This window comes from Salvelinus sp. IW2-2015, linkage group LG7, assembly GCF_002910315.2.
Source record: "Salvelinus sp. IW2-2015 linkage group LG7, ASM291031v2, whole genome shotgun sequence".
Classification (NCBI taxonomy): Eukaryota; Metazoa; Chordata; class Actinopteri; order Salmoniformes; family Salmonidae; genus Salvelinus; species Salvelinus sp. IW2-2015.
This window is the reverse complement of record NC_036847.1, coordinates 18,403,186-18,424,943: the sequence shown is the minus strand read 5'-3', so window position 1 is coordinate 18,424,943 and position 21,758 is coordinate 18,403,186. Positions and strand designations below refer to the sequence as shown.

General features: G+C 41.7%; 2 protein-coding genes across 3 annotated transcripts in view; one reads left to right on the top strand and one right to left on the bottom strand.

Moving 5' to 3' along the window:
* LOC111966546 (matrix metalloproteinase-23) overlaps positions 1-16,364 on the bottom strand; it is a 39,060-nt gene extending 22,696 nt beyond the window's left edge. Inside the window, 1 exon segment of the mRNA XM_023991281.2 lies at positions 15,970-16,364. Within this exon segment, the coding sequence (XP_023847049.2) occupies positions 15,970-16,173 (204 nt within the window). The 5' untranslated portion in view covers positions 16,174-16,364.
* Positions 16,365-16,936: 572 nt separating this feature from the next.
* On the top strand, positions 16,937-19,828 carry LOC111966543 (ubiA prenyltransferase domain-containing protein 1). Of its 2 annotated transcripts, none has more exons than XM_070444507.1 (3): positions 16,937-17,673; positions 18,238-18,800; positions 18,942-19,828. In XM_070444507.1, the coding sequence occupies exons 2-3, from the start codon at positions 18,242-18,244 to the stop codon at positions 19,427-19,429; spliced, it is 1,047 nt and encodes a 348-aa protein (XP_070300608.1). In that variant the 5' UTR covers positions 16,937-17,673; positions 18,238-18,241; the 3' UTR covers positions 19,430-19,828. The 2 variants fall into 2 exon arrangements, with proteins under 2 accessions (XP_070300608.1, XP_023847040.1); XM_023991272.2 differs by having other exon boundaries at positions 18,184-18,800.
* The last annotated feature ends 1,930 nt before the right edge of the window (positions 19,829-21,758 follow it).

The window sequence follows — 21,758 nt, the reverse complement described above, 5'->3', positions numbered from 1 at the left end:
ATGAACTTGATGGGCACTGGTTCAGAACAACAATTAAAAAACAGTTTACAAAGTAAATATATCAAGTATAGAGCATGGAAGGTTAAAGGAGCATGTGCTCTGCACAGGTAGAGCCTTATCTGTGCACGTGCGTTGTAACTTCACCATCCAGATTTCATTATATTTATGATCATGATCTGTATTCCCAGCAAACTAATTTGGGTTTCCAGAAACTTAGTGGAAAGTCATTTGTCCAATAATCAAAGGAGAATCTTTAACTTCATTGTGATAGGGGGTAGCATTTTCCTTTTGGATGAATTGCGTGCCGATGAACTGCCTCCTACTCTGTCCCAGAACCTATATATGCATATTATTATTACTATTGGATATAAAACACTCTGAAGTTTCTAAAACTGTTTGAATGATGTCTGTGAGTATAACAGAACTATATGGCAGGCAAAAACCTGAGACAAAATTCAAAACAGGAATGAGAATTCTGAGGCTGGTCGATGTTCAACTCTCGCCTATTCAATTCCCTGTAAGATATGGATCTGTTTGCACTTCCTACGCCTTTCACTAGATGTCAACAGTCTGTAGAACGTGGACTGAAGCCTCTACTGTGATGTTGAGCCGGATGGGAGGTGTTTCAAGTCATTGGGTGGCAGAATGCCAGTTCCTGGTCACGCGTGTTCCAAACGATATCGTCTTGCTTTCCATAACTTCTAGAGACACAAAGGATTCTCCGGTTTGAACGTTATTGGATAGTTATGATAACAACATCCTGAAGATTGATTCTCTACTTAGTTTGACCAGTTATTCGACCTGTTATATAACTTTTTGAAATTTTCGTCCGAGTTTGCCTGCATCTGCCGGAGCATTTGGACATGTGCACTAAACATGCTAGCAAAAGTAGCTACTTAGACATAATAATGGACATTATCGAACAAAACAACGATTTATTTGGAACTAGGATTCCTGCGAGTGCATTCTGATGAAGATCATCAAAGGTAAGGAATATTTATGATGTAATTTCGTATTTCTGTTGACTCCAACATGGCGGAGAAATGTTGTTATATCTGAGCGCCGTCTCAGATTATTGCATGTGTGCTTTTCCGTAAAGTTCTTTTTGAAATCTGACACAGCGGTTGCATTAAGAACAAGTGTATCTTTAATTCTATGTAAAACATGTATCTTTCATCAAAGTTCCTGATGAGTATTTCTGTTATTTGACGTGGCTCTCTGCAATTTCTCTGGATATTTTGGAGGCATTTCTGAACATGGCGCCAATGTAAACCGAGATTTGTGGATATAAATATGCACATTATCGAACAAAACATAAATGTATTGTGTAACATGATGTCCCATGAGTGTCATCTGATGAAGATCATCAAAGGTTAGTGATTCATTTTATCTCTATTTCTGCTTTTTGTGAAAACTATCTTTGGCTGGGAAAATGGCTGTGTTTTTCTGTGGCTATGTACTGAGCTAACATAATCGTTTGGTGTGCTTTCGCCGTAAATTATTTTTGAAATCAGACATGTTGGCTGGATTCACAACATGTGTAGCTTTAATTTGGTGTCTTTCATGTGTGATTTCATGAAAGATTAATTTTTATAGTAATATATTTGAATTTGGCGCGCTACATTTTTTCTGGCTTTTGGAGAAGTGGGACGCTACCGTCCCACATATCCCAGAGAAGTTAAGGAAAGTGATGGATATGTTCTGTGTTAGCTGGGTTTTAAAATAAAATTATAACGTAGAGTGTTGTCTTTGTGTTTATAATAATAATTTCATTTTAATTTTACAGAATAAACTCAAAGTGCATAAAATACAAATGTTTTACCAAATAGAAGAACAAATATTGACACAACTAGACAGGGCAACTGACACAAAGAACACAGCTGAAACTACAAGGAACAAGAACAACAAGGAGCACAGCTATCAATAGAAAGCCTTCCTAAAGAGAAACGTTTTTAGGCCGGGAGGGCATTCCAGAGGCTGAAAGCCTGATCCCCCAAGGAGCGGATCTTGGTTCTGGGGTCATGGAGGAGGGATATCGATTGACCTGAGGGTGCGGGTGGGGTTTTGGAGGGAGCTCAGTTCTTTGAGATAAGGAAGGGCATTGTCATGAATACACTGGAAAGTCAGCAGGAGGGTTTTGAATTCAATCCGGAATGAGACGGGGAGCCAGTGCAGAGATATCAGGATGGGGAATGATAGTAATGAACTATCCATAGCTAGTACTTAGTGTTCTGTCACTGTTAGTGCTCTTATCTCCTGTCGATGGCTGCGTCTACACGTTTTTTCACTAATCGGTCTTTCGACCAATCAAATCAGCTCTGCAAAATGTATTATTATGATGTGATTGACTTGATTTAGGAGTGTCTGAACCTGACCAAAGAACTAAGGAGAATATCAGTAACAACATGAGTTGGAAGATCAGAAGTATTCATGGAGGGAACTCGAGAAACTGGACATAAAAACATGCGGTGCGGTGAAGATCCTCAAGGAATAAAAGATAGCCTAAGTAAAAGTAAGTGATAACACTTTACTTTTAAGGGGGTATATATAAAGCATGCATAACACCTTTATGAAACCAGTTATATAACAACTTTATACCTTTATATAACAGTGTTGCAGTATCATTAATAACAAACCTTATAACACATTTATTCAACATCATTTGTGAGAAGTTTTCAAAATAAAAGTCCCTTGAAATATATCTTTATTTATCTATTGTACAGTGGAAATGTATATGTTTACAGCCACAGTACCCAACCCTGTGACACACTTCATGTTATAGGCTGGGAGCAGCACAGGGTAAGCGGTTAGTAACTGTTTGCATTGAGTATTTTGTATCCTCTCTTGTCATTTTTCAATGGTGCAGGACAGCCCTTAAGATCAATGTTCTGTTATCGAATTAAGAACTTTTCTGTGACAGTATCCGTGAGAAAGCTAATCTGAAGTAAACCGAGTACCTGGCCTAAAGCGAGTTCTGGCCTGGAGCACCAATAATAAATGTAATGTTAGGCCTACAGCATGTTCTCTGCTACAATAATGTAATGTTAGGCCTACAGCATGTTCTCTGCTACAATAATGTAATGTCTAGCCTACAGCAGCTGTCTTCTGCTACAATAATGTAATGTTAGGCCTACAGCATGTTCTCTGCTACAATAATGTAATGTTAGGCCTACAGCATTCTCTTGCTACAATAATGTAATGTTAGGCCTACAGCATGTTCTCTGCTACAATAATGTAATGTTAGCCTACAGCATGTTCTCTGCTACAATAATGTAATGTTATAGCCTACAGCATGTTCTCTGCTACAATAATGTAATGTTAGGCCTACAGCATGTTCTCTGCTACAATAATGTAATGTTAGCCTACAGCATTGTTCTCTGCTTACAATAATGTAATGTTAGGCCTACAGGCATGTTCTCTGCCTACAATAATGTAATGTTAGGCCTACAGCATGTTCTCTGCTACAATAATGTAATGTTAGGCCTACAGCATGTTCTCTGCTATAATAATGTAATGTTAGGCCTGCAGCGTGTTTTCTGCTACAATAATGTCATGTTAGGCCTACAGTTTTCTGCTACAATAATGTCATGTTAGGCCTACAGTTTTCTGCTACAATAATATGTTAAGCCTACAGCGGGTTCTCTGCTAAAATAATGTAATGTTAAGCCTACAGCGGGTTCTCTGCTAAAATAATGTAATGTTAGGCCTACAGTGTGTTCTCTGCTACAATAATGTAATGTTAAGCCTACAGCGGGTTCTCTGCTAAAATAATGTAATGTTAGGCCTACATTACATTAGGCCTACAGCGGGTTCTATGCTAAAATAAGCCAAAAATATGTGTTCTGATCCATTGTACAAATTTCATTGTACAAACTTCTGTTGTACAATGGATAAATAAAGATCTATTTCAGTGTTACTTCGAGACTTTTAGTACCGTAATGAAAATTCACTTTTATTTTGAAAACTCTTTTGAATGTCTTATTTATACCCCCTTCAAGTAAAGTGTTACCATGTACTTCGTACTGTAATCTACTAAGACTGTTAGTTGAACTGACAGTTGTGATTTATGGCATTTCTACAGTATTGATAGGTATCAATCTCATGTTCAAAATCAAAACAAGAAACAGTTCCATGCTGCAAGAGTTCTGTCTTGACTTCACCAGCTGAAGATATTCATCTCTATTGTAATTCTTGCAGTTACTATAGCACATAACTTCAGGTTATTACTCCAATGCCTTGCATGTGAATGTTAGGCATTACTTTTTCATGCGAGGGCATTCCATCTTGTGGAAAAAGAAAACTGCTTTCCAAACTGTAAGTATGATACATTTTGCAGATACAGTATGTCTGATGTCCCTTTGGAGAGGGACAAATAAGACTCTCCCTGTCACGTTCCTGACCTATTGTTCCTTTTTCTGTTATTTATTTAGTTGGTCAGGGCGTGAGTTGGGGTGGGTTGTCTTTGTGTGTTTTGTCTAGTCTAGGGGTGTTGTATGTGTATGGGGTAGAGAAGAGTGAGGTTGTCTAGTTATGTCTATGGCTGCCTAGATTGGGTCTCAATCAGAGACAGCTGTCATTCATTGTCTCTGATTGGRAGCCATATTTAAGGCTGCCATAGGCAGTAGGCTTTTGTGGGTAGTTGTCTATGTTGAACGTTTGTTGCTTGTCTGTGCACTTACGTTATTTAGCTTCACGGTCGTTTGTTGTTTTGTTAGTTTGTATATAGTGTTCGTTTTGTGTTTTCTCTATCTTCTCAATAAAATAAGATGTATTTTGCACACGCTGCGCCTTGGTCCAATCTCTCTCAAGAAGACGATCGTGACACTCCCAATAATAACACATGGATTCTACTCGTGTTTTACAGCTTTGAAAGAGGCCAGCATGGTGTTTTCTATTTCAGAGCGGTTAGAAATATTTTGTGACTATGTTGTTATTACATAATAGTAAAATATACAGTTAAAGTATACACTGTATGACTGATTATCCAAATCACTTTAGGTGACTTTGTGATAGGTGACTTTTATGACAAGTGAATAAGCTCATTTAGCCTATCGACAGCTCTACTCCACAAACACCTTACCATCAACGATAAGGAATGGACCAACACGACCTGACCTCGTTGCATTGTTTATATACAATGTTTTCAAACTTACATACAAATACAGTGGAAATAGAACCTAAAGAATTGGCTATTTGAYAAATCAGAATCTATACTGGTAAAATATCTGTATGAAAAGGAAACATTTCTTCAGARAGAAATTATGTAAACACTAAGCATTCCTTCAAGATTTCCAATGTTCCTTAATCGTCAGGAAAACAAGACCTTTGCCAAGAGCTGAGGACTATACTCCCAGACTAACAGCAGAGGATCCCTGCAGAAGACTGAAGACTTCCTGCCACACTGATAACGGAGTCAAGGAAACATACACTACAAAAGAAGAGGACATAGCCTACAAGCTGGAGCAGGCATTGCACTTAAGTTGGAGTAACTTGAGATATGTCCATGTAGCCTGGCCCTAAATCATGATTACTTTAAGCTACAGTACATGTTGTTCTAAGACAAGCTGTACCCTTGTCAAACTGCTACTCCATTTATTCCTGGGGAAAACAACTAAAAATGGAAACAGAATTTATGAATAATAGTAGACACTTTTAGAATAGCTAACTTGGTATAAGGGGGGGTAAAGACTTCAGCCAGCCAGATCAAACAATGTTTATTATATCTACAATACAATAAGAATTGTTGTTGCTCATACAAGCAAGTCTGGCTTTTGTGATTGTCACACCCTGATCTGTTTCACCTGTCTTTGTGAATGTCTGCACTCCCATACAGGTGTCGCCCATCTTCCCCATTATCCCCTGTGTATTTATACCAGTGTTCTCTGTTTGTCTGTTGCCAGTTTGTCTTGTTTGTCAAGTCAACCAGCATTTTTTGAATCCGCTCCTGCTTTTCCCCAGTGTCTCTTTTCTCATCCTCCTGGTTTTGACCCTTGCCTGTCCTGACCCTGAGCCCGCCCGCCTGACCACTCTGCCTGCCTCTGACCCTGACTGCCGTCCTGTACCTTTGCCCCGTCTCTGTATTACCGACCTCTGCCTAACCTGAGCCTGCCTGCCGTCCTGTACCTTTGCCCCTGTTGCTGTAATAAACATTGTTACTTCGACGCGGTCTGCATCTGGGTATTACCTTATCCTGATAGTGATGATATGTCTATTTTAAAGGAAATGACATCCCACTGGGCACAGACATCAATTCAACGTCTATTCCACGTTGGCTCATTGTAATATCCTATGTATCTTGGAAACCTGTCTGAAAAAGGACGGATMATATTCTAGTTTTTCTATGCATTGGCAGGACAGAATAGCAATCTCTAATTTTAAGGGAGTCTCGAGGTTCTGCTCGACTGAGTTAGAATACCTCATAATAAGCTGTAGATCATACTATTTACCAAGATATTGATCATATATATTTTCCATAGCTGTTTATTTACCACCACAAACCAATGATGTCACTAAGACCGCACTCAAAGAGCTGTTTAGGGCCCTAAGCAAACAAGAAAATGCTCATCCAGAGACGGCACTCTTAGTGGCAAGGGATTTTAATGCAGGAAAACTGAAATCCGTCTTAACTAATTTCCACCAGCATGTCACGTGTGCAAGTAGAGGCGAAAAAACTCTAGATCATCTTTACTCCACACACAGAGAAGCATTCAAAGCTCTCCCTTGCCCTCCATTTGCAACGATGTGCACTGAGAGTCGGGAAGCAAGTTCAGGGAGTGAGTGTTTTAATAAAATAAATGGAACATAATACAAAACAAGAAACACTAACAGCACACAGACATGAAACTGAAACAGGAACAATGACGCCTGGGGAAGGAACCAAAGGGAGTGACATATATAGGGCAGRTAATGAAGGAGGTGATGGAGTCCAGGTGAGTCTGATGACGCGCAGGTGAACGTAACGATGTGCGCCATAACGAGCAGCCTGGTGACCTAGAGGCCGTAGAAGAGGCCGTAGAGGGAGCACACGTGACACCATTTGGCAAATTTGACCATAACTCTATCCTCCTAATTCCTGCTTACAAGCAAAAACTCAAACAAGAAATACCAGTGACGCGCTCAATACGGAAGTGGTCTGATGAAGCAGATGCTAAGCTACAGGACTGTTTCACTAGCACAGACTGGAATATGTTCTGGGACTCATCCGAATATGTTCTGGGACTCATCCATTCTCGGACTCATCCACATTGAGGAGTATACCACATCAGTCTCCGGATTCATTAATAAGTGCATCGACGACATCATCCCCACAGTGACCGTGCATGCATATCCCAACCAGAAACCATGGATTTACGGGCAACATCCACACTGACCTGCTAGAGCTGATGCTTTCAAAGAGAGGGACTCTAACCCGGACTCTTATAAGAAATCCCGCTATGCCCTCCGACGAACCWTCAAACAGGCAACGCATCAATACAGGACTAAGATCGAAACCTACTACATTGGATTTGATGCTCGTCGGATGTGGCAGGGCTTGCAAACTATCACGGATTACTAAGGGAAACCCAGCCACGAACTGCCCAGTGACGTGAGCCTACCAGACGAGCAAAATGCCTTTTATGCTCGCTTCGAGACAAGCAACRCTGAATCATGCATGACAGCGCCAGCTGTTCCAGACGACTGTGTGATCACACTCTCTGTAGCCAGTGTCRGTAAGACCTTTAAACAGGTTCAAATTCACAAGGCCGCAGGGCCAGACAGATTACCAGGATGCGTACTCAGAGCATGCGTTGAACAGCTGGCAAGTGTTTTCACTGACATTTTCAACCTCTCCCTGATTAAGTCTGTAATACCTACATGTTTCAAGCAGACCACCATAGTCCCTGTGTCCAAGAACGCTAAGGTAACCTGTATAAATTACTATTGCCCCATAGCACTCACATCTGTAGCCATGAAATGCTTCGAAAGGCTTGGCTCACATCAACACCATCATCCCAGACACCCTGGACCTACTCCAATTTGCATACCACCCCAACAGATCCACAGATAACACAATTTATATTACACTCCACACTGCCCTTTTTACATTTACATTTACATTTAAGTCATTTAGCAGACGCTCTTATCCAGAGCGACTTACAAATTGGAAAGTTCATACATATTCATCCTGGTCCCCCCGTGGGGAATGAACCCACAACCCTGGCGTTGCAAGCGCCATGCTCTACCAACTGAGCCACACCTTTCCCACTTGAACAAAAGGAACACCTACATGAGAATGCTGTTCATTGACTACAGCTCAGCGTTCAACACCATAGTGCCCTCCAATCTCATCACTAAGCTAAGGACCCTGGGACTTCCTGAAGGGACGCCCCCAGGTGGTGAGGGTAGGCAATAACACATCCAGCACGCTTACTCTCAATTTCCTCATCACAAAATTGTCCAAGTTCAACTTTTCCCCCGATGCCTTGAGATGGATGAAATCATACCTTGAAGGCAGAACTCAGTGTGTCAGAGTGAGCAATGAGCTGTCGCCCACTCTTAGCTATGATGTGGGCGTGCCCCAAGGGTCAATACTGGGGCCCCTCCTGTTCAGCCTTCTGTCTGTACTGGGTCTGAAGTTCAAATGTATGCAGATGATACAGTGATATATGTGCATGCTAAGAGCAAACAACAAGCTGCACAAGAACCCACTACTGTAATGGTCCAGGTTACAAAGTGGCTCAGTGACTCGTGTTTGCATCTCAATGTGAAAAAAACTGTTTGCATGTTCTTCACAAAGAGGGCAACAGATGCTACTGARCCAGATGTCTATGTGTCAGTGGAGAAGCTCCAGGTGGTATCTGATTTTAAGTACCTTGGCATCATACTTGATTCCAACCTCTCTTTTAAAAAGCATGTGAAAAAGGTAATTCAGATAACCAAATTCAACCTAGCTAATTTCCGATTTATACGAAATTGTTTGACTACAGAGGTAGCAAAACTGAACTTCAAATCTATGATACTCCCCCACTTAACATACTGCTTGACTAGTTGGGCCCAAGCTTGCTGTACAACATTAAAACCTATTCAGTCTGTCTACAAATAGGCTCTCAAAGTGCTTGATAGGAAGCCCAATAGCCATCATCACTGTTACATCCTCAGAAAGCATGAGCTCCTGAGTTGGGAAAATCTTGTGCAATACACCGACGCATGTCTTGTATTCAAGATCCTAAATGGCCTGGCTCCCCCTCCACTCAGTATTTTTGTTAAACAGAAAACCCAAACATATGGCAGCAGATCAACAAGGTCTGCCATGAGAGGTGACTGTATAGTTCCCTTCAGGAAAAGCACCTTTAGTAAATCCGCTTTCTCTGTGAGAGCTTCCCATGTCTGGAATACACTGCCATCAGACACACATAACTGCACCACATATCACACTTTCACAAAATGCATGATGACATGGCTAAAGGTCAATCAGATTTGTGAACATAATCCCTAGCTGTGTATTGCCGCTTTCCATGTTGTCTGTTGTCTGTAGCTTGTGAGGTGTGGAAACACTTTGTTGCTTTTATGAATTTTGTCTTGCTGCTTTTTGTTCTATGTTGCTCTGTCTGTATGCTACGTCTCTCTTGTCCTATGTTGCTCTGTCTGTATTCTATGTCTGCTTGTCCTATGTTGCTCTGCATGTGCTCACTGCTCAATGATTGTCTATATTGTAATTGTTTTTAATAACCTGCCCAGGGACTGCGGTTGAAAAATGCTGGCTAAAACCGGCACTTTTACTGAAACGTTGATTACTGTGCACTGGCCCTGTAAAAATAAAATAAACYCAAACACGGGCACCCCTCAAGGGTGCATGCTTAGTCCCCTCCTGTACTCCCTGTTCACCCACGACTGCATGGCCGCGCACGACTCCAACACCATCATTAAGTTTGCAGACAACATGACGGTGGTAGGCCTGATCACTGACGACGATGAGACAAACATCAGGGAGGAGGTAAGAGACCTGGCCGTGTGGTGCCAGGACAACAACCTCTCCCTCAAAGGGATCAAGACAAAAGAGATGATTGTGGATTACAGGAAAAGGAGGACCGAGCACGCCCCCATTCTCATCGACGGGGCTGCAGTGGAGCAGGTTGAGAGCTTCAAGTTCCTTGGTGTCCACATCACCAACAAACTATCATGGTCCAAACACACTAAGACAGTCGTGAAGAGGGCATGGCAAAGGCTATTCCCCCCAGGAGAAGGAAAGATTTGGCAATGGTCCTCAGATCCTCAAAAGATTCTACAGCTGCACCATCGAGAGCATCCTGACTGGCTGCATCACTGCCTGGTATGGCAACTGCTCGGCTTTCGACTRCAAGGCACTACAGAGGGTAGTGTGTACGGCACAGTACATAACTGGGGCCAAGCCTCCCACAATCCAGGACCTCTATACCAGACGGTGTCAGAGGAAGGCCCTAAAAAATGTCAAAGACTCCAGCAACCCTAGTCATAGACTGTTCTCTATGCTACTGCACGGCAAGCGGTACTGGAGCGCCAAGTCTAGGTCCAAAAGGCTTCTTAAAAGCTTCTACCTTCTGAACAGCTAATCAAAGGGCTACCCAGACCACTCTTTTGTGCTGTTGCTACTCTCTGTTTATTATTTATGCATGGTCACTTTAACTCTTACCTCACGAGTGGGGAGATACAGGTATTTGAAACACTGCCGATTTTGCAGGTTTCCTACTTACAAAGCATGTGAGGTCTGTAATTGTTATCATAGGTACACTTCAACTGTGAGAGACGGAATCTAAAACAAAAATCCAGAAAATCACATTGTATGATTTTTAAGTAATTCATTTGCATTTTATTGCATGACATAAGTATTTGATCACCTACCAACCAGTAAGAATTCCGGCTCTCAGACCTGTTAGTTTTTCTTTAAGAAGCCTCCTGTTCTCCACTCATTACCTGTATTAACTGCACCTGTTTGAACTCATTACCTGTATAAAAGACACCTGTCCACACCATCAATCAAACAGACTCCAACCTCTCCACAATGGCCAAGACCAGAGAGCTGTGTAAGGACCTCAGGGGTAAAATTGTAGACCTGCACAAGGCTGGGATGGGCTACAGGACAATAGGCAAGCAGCTTGGTGAGAAGGCAACAACTGTTGGCGCATATTAGAAAATGGAAGAATTCAAGATGACGGTAATCACCCTCGGGCTGGGGCTCCATGCAAGATCTCACCTCGTGGGGCATCAAATTCATGAGGAAGTGAGGGATCAGCCCAGAACTACACGGCAGGACCTGGTCAATGACATGAAGAGAGCCGACCACCGTCTCAAAGAAAACCATTAGTAACACACTACGCCGTCATGGATTAAAATCCTGCAGCGCACACGCAAGGTCCCCCTGCTCAAGCCAGCGCATGTCCAGGCCCGTCTGAAGTTTGCCAATGACCATCTGGATGATCAAGAGGAATGGGAGAAGGTCCTGTGTCTGATGAGACAAAAATAGACTTTTTGGTCTAAACTCCACTCGCCATGTTTGAGGAAGAAGAAGGATGAGTACAACCCCAAGAACACACTCCAACCGTGAAGCATGGAGGTGAAACATCATTCTTTGGTGATGCTTTTCTACAAAGGGGACAGGACGACTGCACCGTATTGAGGGGAGGATGGATGGGCCATGTATCTCGAGATCTTGGCCAACAACCTCCTTCCCTCAGCAAAGCAGCTTGAAGATGGGTCGTGGCTGGGTCTTCCAGCATGCAACGACCCGAAACACACAGCTAGGGCAACGAAGGAGTGGCTCCGTAAGAAGCATCTCAAGGTCCTGGCCTAGCCAGTCTCCAGACCTGAACCCAATACAAAATCTTTGGAGGGAGCTGAAGTCCGTATAGCCCAGCGACAGCCCCGAAACCTGAAGGATCTGGAGAAGGTCTGTATGGAAGAGTGGGCCAAAATCCCTGCTGCAGTGTGTGCAAACCTGGTCAAGAACTACAGGAACGTATGATCTCTGTAATTGCAACAAAAGGTTTCTGTACACAATATTAAGTTCTGCTTTTCTGATGTATCAATACTTATGTCATGCAATAAAATGCAAATGAATTACTTAAAAATCATACAATGTGATTTTCTGGATTTTGTTTTAGATTCCGTCTCTCACAGTTGAAGTGTACCTATGATAAAAAATGACAGACCTCTACATGCTTTGTAAGTAGGAAAACCTGCAAAATCGGCAGTGTTTCAAATACTTGTTCTCCCCACTGTACATGTACATATTACCTCAATTACCTCAATTAACCGGTGCCCCCGCACATTGACTCTGTACTGGTGCCCCTGTATTAGAGGTCGACCGATTAATCGTAATGGCCAATTAATTTGGGCCGATTCAAGTTTTCAAACAATCGGAAATCAGTATTTTTGGACACCGAATAGGCCGAAATATATATATATAAAAAATGTACAACTTTATTAACTTATTTAACTAGGCAAGTCAGTTAAGAACACATTCTTATTTTCAATGACGGCCTAGGAATGGTGGGTTAACTGCCTTGTTCAGTGGCAGAACGACATATTTTTACCTTGTCCGCTCGGGGATTCGTTTTTGCAATCTTCCGGTTACTTGTCCAACGCTCTAACCACCTGCCTTACATTGCACTCCACGAGGAGCCTGTATGGCAGGCTGACTACCTGTTACGCGAGGGTAGCAAGAAGCCAAGGTAAGTTGCTAGCTAGTGTAACGGATGGAAATGGCTAGCTAGTTAGCGGGTACGCGCTACTAGCGTTTCCAATCAGTTACGTCACTTGCTCTGAAACTAGAAGTAGTTTGCACCTTGCTCTGCAAGGGCCGTGGCTTTTGTGGAGCGATGGGTAACGATGCTTCGTGGTGACTGTTGTTGATGTGTGCAGAGGGTCCCTGGTTCGCGCCCGTGTCGGGGCGAGGGACGTACTAAAGTTATACTGTTACTTGATGCTGTTGACCCGGATCACTGGTTGCTGCGGAAAAGGAGGAGGTTGAAAGGGGGGTAGTGTAACGGATGTGAAATGGCTAGCTAGTTAGCGGTACGCGCTACTAGCGTTTCAATCAGTTACGTCACTTGCTCTGAAACCTAGAAGTAGTGTTGCCCCTTGCTCTGCAAGAGCCGTGGCTTTTGTGGAGCGATGGGTAACGACGCTTCGTGGGTGACTGTTGTTGATGTGTGCAGAGGGTCTCTGGTTCGCGCCGTGTCGGGGCGAGGACGGTTTAAAGTTATACTGTTACATTGATGCTGTTGACCCGGATCACTGGTTGCTGCGGAAAAGGAGAGGTTGAAAGGGGGGTGAGTGTAACGGATGTGAAATGGCTAGCTAGTTAGCGGGTACCGCTACTAGCGTTTCAATCAGTTACGTCACTTGCTCTGAAACCTAGAAGTAGTGTTGCCCTTGCTCTGCAAGGGCCGCGGCTTTTGTGGAGCGATGGGTAACGATGCTTCGTGGGTGACTGTTGTTGATGTGTGCAGAGGGTCCCTGGTTCGCGCGTCGGGGCGAGGGGACGGTTTAAAGTTATACTGTTACATTAGCATTAAACTTATCTTATAAAAAACAATCAATCAATCAATCATAATCACTAGTTAACTACACATGGTTGATGATATTACTAGTTTATCTAGCGTTACTGCGTTGCATATAATCGATGCGTGTGTATCGTTGCTCCAATGTGTACCTAACCATAAACATCAATGCCTTTCTTAAAATCAATACACAGAAGTATATATTTTAAACCTGCATATTTAGCTAAAAGAAATCCAGGTTAGCAGGCAATATTAACCAGGTGAAATTGTGTCACTTCTCTTGCGTTCATTGCACGCAGAGTCAGTGTATATGCAACAGTTTGGGCGCCTAATTTGGCAAATTTTACGTAATTATGACATAACATTGTAGGTTGTCGTGTAACAGGTTTAGAATTATGGATGCCACCCGTTAGATAAAATACCGAACGGTTCCGTATTCACCTGAAAGAAAAACGTCTTGTTTTCGAGATGATAGTTTCCGGATTCGGCCATATTAATGACCTACGGCTCATATTTCTGTGTTTTTTATGTTATAACTAAGTCATATAATTGATAGAGCAGTCTGCTGAGCGATGGTAGGCAGCAGCAGGCTCGTCAATTCATTCAAACAGCACTTTCGTGCGTTTGCCAGCAGCACTACGCGCTTTTATGACTTCAAGCCTATCAACTCCTGAGATTAGGCTGGTGTAACCGATGTGAAATGGCTAGCTAGTTAGCGGGGTGCGGGCTAATAGCGTTTCAAGTCACTCGCTCTGAGACTTGGAGTGGTTGTTCCCTTGCTCTGCATGGGTAACGCTGCTTCGAGGGTGGCTGTTGTCGATGTGTTCCTGGTTCGAGCCCAGGTAAGAGCGAGGAGAGGGACGGAAGCTATACTGTTACACTGGCAATACTAAAGTGCCTATAAGAACATCCAATAGTCAAAGGTTAATGAAATACAAATGGTATAGAGAGAAATAGTCCTATAATTCCATATAAACTACAACCTAAAACTTCTTACTGGGAATATTGAAGACTCATGTTAAAAGGAACCACCAGCTTTCATAATGTTTCATGTTCTGAGCAAGGAACTTAAACGTTAGCTTTCTTACATGGCACATATTGCACTTTTACTTTCTTCCCCAACACTTTGTTTTTGCATTATTTAAACCAAATTGAACATGTTTCATTATTTATTTGAGGCTAAATTGATTTTATTGATGTATTATATTAAGTTAAAATAAGTGTTAATTCAGTATTGTTGTAATTGTCATTATTACAAATAAATAAATAAAAAATCGGCCGATTAATCGGTATCGGCTTTTTTTGGTCCTCCAATAATCGGTATCGGTATCGGCGTTGAAAAATCATAATTGGTCGACCTCTACCCTGTATATAGCCTTGCTATTGCTATTATTGTTTGACTGCTGCTGTTAAATTATTTGTTACTTTTATTGATTCATTTTTTAAACTTATCTAATTTTTACTTACTTACACGTTTTTCTTCTTAACTTCTTAAAGCTTTGTTGGTTAAGGGCTTGTAAGTAAGCATTTCAATGTAAGGTCTACACCTGTTGTAGTCAAATAAAAATGTGATTTGATTTGATTTGTCTTAGGTCTCTCTTTATGTAGTGTTGTGGTGTCTCTCTTGTGGTGATATGTGTTTTGTCCTACATTTAAATATTTTATCCCAGCCCCCGTCCCCGCAGAAAGCCTTTTGCCTCTTGGTAGGCCGTCATTGTAAATAMGAATTTGTTGTTAACTGACTTGTCTAGTTAAATAAAGGTTAAATAAAATTTAAAAAATACAAAAGTGCCATCCAGGACCTCTATACCAGGCGATGTCAGAGGAAGGCCCTAAACATTTTACCAAGCATGTGAGGAATAACATTTTATTTTATTTGAGATGACGTGGAAACAACGTTGATTCAACAAGTGTGTGCCCAGTTGGATGAAACCATCCAATCCGTATTCAACTCCATAATTGATTTTTGTCCTTAATATTAATATTTTCCACTAACTGTAGCCTATCCAGTGGATAGGTAGCCTATTTTGAAGGCCTACAATTTTATTGCACCATCAAAATTGGAATTCCTCCAATTATTGAATAGGAAAAGGCTACATTATCTCGTGCATAATTAATGATTATGAAAAGGCATTTAGATTTCTATCTGATGAAGTCATAGTGGGCTACAGTCCTTTACCGTCTAACGAAAAATGTGCTTCATATTACAATGACATTTCTTTATTTAAAAGTTGCTGTTGTCCAACAGCTGTCACAAAGCATATATCTTGGTAGACACAGATGTTTTTTTCAAATGAAAGGATTGTTTTGGTCCTGAATGGTTTTCAACATCCAAAGTCTTGATCATAACTTATTCCAGCAATGTGGTTTTCTTAACCTGTCCAGTATACAAACTGAATGAACCGGTGCGATAGAAGGTATGCTGTTAGAAAGTGGAATTGTCACACCCTACCTCTATTCTCCAGGTGGCAAAGGCTGTGGTTTCTTGCATCCCTGCGAACAGAACCCCAAGCACCGTCACAGCAAGCAACGGAGCACTGACATCGCCTCTTTGTAAACTTCTGAACGTCTGACACACCATCGTTGCGATATCACCTTCCAGAAAAATTCCCTCAACAAAGACAGACCAGTCAATTTCACCACCATCTATCCCCATGGATATCAATGGCCATCCATTGCATCCTTTTATTTGAACACAATATTTTCAATTGAGGATAACCGTGGCACGCACAGTCCAGCGGAATGGGTTGTGGAATCCTTTGTCACCCACCGCCAGCTCAAAGCTACATCAAAAAGTCTGCAGCTATACAACCCTCCGGCGCAGCGCTATTCGCACAGTCTGCCAATGGTTTCACATTACTTTAAATTAAAGTCAGAGCTTGACAAGTTTAAATGGAAAGGAAACCACCTGCATGTATTCGACAATCTCAAAACTATTTTGACGAATCAATTATTTTTGACTGCTTATTAATAAAGTTCATAAAAGATTAGGGAAAAAATTCTCTAGTCTGTGCAGGTCTSTCATTTTAGCTGAGGTATGCGCATATTTTTTTATTTATTTAACTARGCAAGTCAGTTAAGAACACATTCTTATTTACAATGACGGTCTACCGGGGAACAGTGTGTTAGAGTGTTGGGCCAGTAACCGAAAGTATCCCTGATTGAATCCCCGAGCTGACAAAGTACAAATCTGTCGTTCTACCCCTGAACAAGGCAGTTAATTAACCACTTGGCTACCTTCCGCCCCATATAACAATATTATGTTGACTTTGATTTATATATATAATACCTATTAATTCAAATATAATTGGCACATCTATTTTATAATTATATAGGAAAACAGGCTGTTGCCTAATGTTAGTAAAACATATTTTTCAAATGTTATTTTCATTGTAGTCGGCTAGTTGTAGTTACCTGCATCAAATAGATGGTGAGCTATGATGATAGGCATACATTCTGCAGAACTGTGTAAACCGCAAAGGTTGTAGCCTAGTTTACATCAAATAAGTGCGTGTGTGAAGGGCCAAAACACGCAATTTGAGTCTGGTGTCCATTCGTAGTCGACAACGTTCGAAAACTATTGAAACAAACATGTACATACAAATGTTTTTGGAGACGTGTAGTTTTAGTGGGTATAGTATTTACCMATGCTGGTCTGAGTTCGCTCTTTAACAAATCCGGATGGGATAGGGAGAGATCGAGCTGACCTTAGATCTGTCTCTACCCTATGGCAAATTTTACCCGGAKCTGTTTTTTGACCCACCACCAAAGAACCAAGAATGTAATTCCTGCCTTAGTATTTGTAATATATGAGTTGGTGCGAGTGTGATAATAAGYGATACTTTTTATAAAAAATATTTTGAAATATATATATATTTTTAAATTCATCTTGAGAAAAGGGTTATTGGACATGTCAGCGTCACAAGACGCGGAACTCAGATGACATTGGAATGCGTTTCCAACGGTGCCTATTTATACTGCACTTTGGTTGGACAAAATGGCGTCCGTCAGGGTTAACTGTGATCAGCCAGTGAAATATCCTCAAAATTGACACGCAGCAGACTTGCAGGGTCAGCCCTGTAGTTATGTAGCGGTCACAGAAAGATGTTGTTACATGGTGTGAAATAGTTTATGAGAGAAAGGATACATAAAACAGGTAATATCCGGTGTCGAACATTTCATTTCTCCCTGGCTATTGGCTAGCTAGCTAATTAGCACACTGGCTAGTTAGCTTTTAGATTTAATCCTTTAATCTCTGAAGCTAGTTAGTTGACTATCCAGCCTTCTGGTGCAATGCTCTGAAGGCACATTTTACGAGGTTGTAGGAAGCAAGCAATGTGGCCACCCAACAGGTGTTTTTGTACAATTTACAAGATGATGCATTGAAATACAGCTGGTCCAGCTAGCATATTTTTAGTTATTGTTAGTCAGGATGGAAGTAGAACAGACTTGTTGCCTCGTTCTAGCATGTAGTAGCGAGCTTTAATCCAGCTCAACAACAATTAGTTTTTCCTGTTGCATGCTTTTGGAACCCTTCAATGATGGACAATATAATAGCTGATTCTTACTGGTTTTAAATTAATTTCAGCCTGGATTCTGTTTCACTTGCTCATTACATGAGATGTTCACTGTACGAAAATTAAGTTGTGTGTGACCTCTGTTTCAGGTTTACTAACCATTTCTTTATGATTGTTGCGGGCACTACTGTGGACCTTGGCAGAGGTATGGCTGTGGGGCAGAAACCAAGCCGCGCGGAGACATTTGTTTTGGCTGGATCGAATGGACGTAATGAGACAAGGCATTCCGGTTTGAATGACATTGTGCGGAACCACACCTCTGACCAGCGAAGGTCAGGGATGGCCAGAGTTGCGTCCCACATGAGGTACAAGTGTGCTGCTTATGTGCTGGCCCTGCGGCCGTGGAGTTTCAGCGCCTCTCTCACACCGGTGGCGCTGGGCAGTGCTCTGGCCTACAAGCTGGAGGGCTCTGTGGACTTGGTCATCCTCATGGTGTGTGCCGTAGCTGTGCTGGTAGTGCATGGGGCAGGGAACCTGGTTAACACCTACTATGACTTCTCCAAAGGGATCGACCACAAGAAGAGTGATGATAGGACTCTTGTGGATGAGATCCTGGCACCGCAGGACGTGGTCATGTTTGGAGCGCTGCTCTACTCTCTGGGCTGCTTGTGTGCCACCCTGCTCTACTTTCTCTCCACATTGAGGATGGAACATCTGGCCCTTATTTATTTTGGAGGGCTCTCAAGTTCTTTCCTGTACACGGGAGGTGAGATAACCATTAACCTGTTTTTTAAAAAGATTTACTGACATTATTTCACTCACGATCTTTTTACCAATACTAACCACACACACACACACACACACTAATATCCAGGTACTTATGATATCTTTCTTGTCCTGTTTCCAGGCATTGGTCTTAAGTATGTGGCCCTGGGGGATGTGGTGATCCTGATCACATTTGGCCCCCTGGCAGTTATGTTTGCCCACGCCGTGCAGGTGGGCTACCTGTCAGTCCTGCCCTTGGTCTACGCCGTACCCCTGGCCCTCAACACGGAGGCCATTCTACACAGCAACAACACCAGAGACATGGACTCTGACAAACAGGCAGGCATCGTCACTCTGGCCATCCTCATCGGGCCCACGCTGTCCTACATCCTCTTCAACCTCCTGCTGTTTTTCCCTTACGTGCTCTTCTGCATCCTGGCCACCCACTACACCATCAGCATGGCCCTGCCCCTGCTCACGCTGCCCATGGCCTTCCCCCTGGAGAGGCAGTTCCGCAGCCAGTGCTATTCCAAGATCCCCCAAAAGACAGCTAAGCTCAACCTCCTGATGGGACTTTTCTATGTCTTTGGGATCATTCTGGCACCTCAAGGCAGCTTACCGCTACTGTGATCCAATTGTAGATTACTTTTTTTTTTATAGCTTTAAAAAAAAAAGTGTCTAGTTGATGTACATCTTTGTATTCATAATTATTGGCTTGAGTTCAAAGGCTTTAATGTATTGTTTAGTTTATACATCGAGAAACACAGTTTAATTATTTTTCTGTAATACTGACAGATATAACCAGATGTGTAATTGTTCCACTATTTTGCACAAGAGTACTGTGTATCGGTTGAAGTCTGAGATGGGCTCAGAATAATTTGGTATAAGACCACAGTAAGAGAAGACGTTTCAAGTCCCTATGCCTCATGAGGACAGACATGGAAGTGGAAGAAACAGTTGCATCGGGTCCTCTTGCTACCGGTGATGCAATTGTTCAAAATGTCAATAAACCAAATCTACACCTTTTAATCTCTACGTTTAAATTAAATGTCTTGTTTTAGGACCATAGATTTAGATATTCTTCAGGTTGAGGTTAAAATGATGAACAGAAATATTATGTTTTCAGAAATGAGACGGTAGCCTTGTAATTCAGGTTTTGGAGTCACGGATTGGAATTGTCCATTTTAATTTTCAGACATAGGAGTTCAACGGTTCATCGATCCAGTCCAGAAACCAATACAAACTTATGTGATGCGATGTGAGTACATGGAAATGCCCCTAAATGGTCCAGATCTCAGCTTAATTTTAATTGGACTAGTTGGTGACCATTTAGGATTTTACCATTAGGCTATATGTTTTGAGTAGTTATGGATTCATTAACAAATTACATCTATTGTATTTGTTTTTCCTATTCCTCACATTACATTGTTTGAAATTGGGTCATAAGTTTAAAAAAATCGATTGCTATTTTTTTTATTTACTTCAAGTTCTGTCAAAATGAGATATTTAAATAATTTGGACTATGTCCTTACATTTTTCGAAATATGCAATGTAAACGGGGCCACTGTGTGTGCCCAATTTTTCCACCACAGAGAACAGCTTTCGGTTGAATGCCAAACTTCAGGCACAGAGTTTCTTAATACTGTACACTCTTTGCTTCAGGTATGAATAAGACATCAGTTCCCCAATCAGATCCTGGTGCTAATCATCAGGTTTGCAAGCCCACAGTATTAATTCCCTAAAGGTGGTCCTTTGACTCTGGGGAGACTTCCCCCTAACTACAGATCTGCAATGGTCGATATACAATAATGCAGGCTACTCTTGCAATAAGCCGTTGCAGCTTGGGGTAGTTCAATCCATCAATTAATTTTCAACAAATATTTCCTTGGCAATACTTCCTTAATTTTTGACTTGGAAGGCACCGCTGTCTCAACTCCAATGGCTAGTTGCAGGTGGAACGTTGGAATTTAGGAAATGCTCCATCATTAAATTAAATATTTTTTTGTGCGCCATGAATTAATCCAACAATGTATAATGCTGCCATCTCAACCTGGTCTCAGAGCATTTCGTATTATTCTGTATGTAAATCTGAGACACTCCATTTAGTATGATATGGTATGTATTAATTTGTGGATGTTCAGCACCCATTTTGTATTATGTTAAGAATTTGCAGAACGTACTATATGTTTACGAATTCTAGCTAGCTGGCTAACGTTAGCTAGGTGTTAGGGTTAAGGTTTGGAGAAGGGTTAGCGGATGGGTTAGCTAACATGCTAAGTTGTTGCAAAGTAACTAAAAAGTATTAAGTTGTTGAAAAGTTGCTAATTAGCTTAAATGCTAAAGTTGTCCCTCATGAGATTCCAACTCACAACTGCTAGATATTCGCATTATATGTCCTAACAATGCTAGTCATTGTCCACAAAGCGGCATGACAGGATGCTTAGCTCCCTCCTATCCTTTCTTTGGATTGGTGGATACATGCAATTATGTAATACGTTTTTGAATATTCATTGAGGGTTGTTGACGTCAACCGCCTTTATTCAATGGGGAGATGCTATGCTACTAGCCTCATGCCAGGAATATGCATAGCCATCTCGGATATAAAGTGTTTTTTCTCAAAGTTGCGGGGATGTCACGTGTCCTACTTATATCCGTACACTCATAGCAACCTAAGTATTACGAAACGTATATACAATCAAATAAACCTCACGTAGTAATAAATAAGCCATTTATTTTTTTGTTGACCAAATTCAMCACTCAATGACTGACCTCCATTTAACTCCTTGCTCGGTGAGCGATAAAACGCCACCTGCTGGAGGGAGATTTTCTGCCGAGTTAGGCAGAAGGCCAGAATCCCAGAATCACCTCTTCGCTGTTGACGTTGAGACTTGTGTTTTGCGGGTAAAATTTAATGAAGCTAACAGTTGAGGCATTCCCCGCTGTTCCATAAGGTTCTACT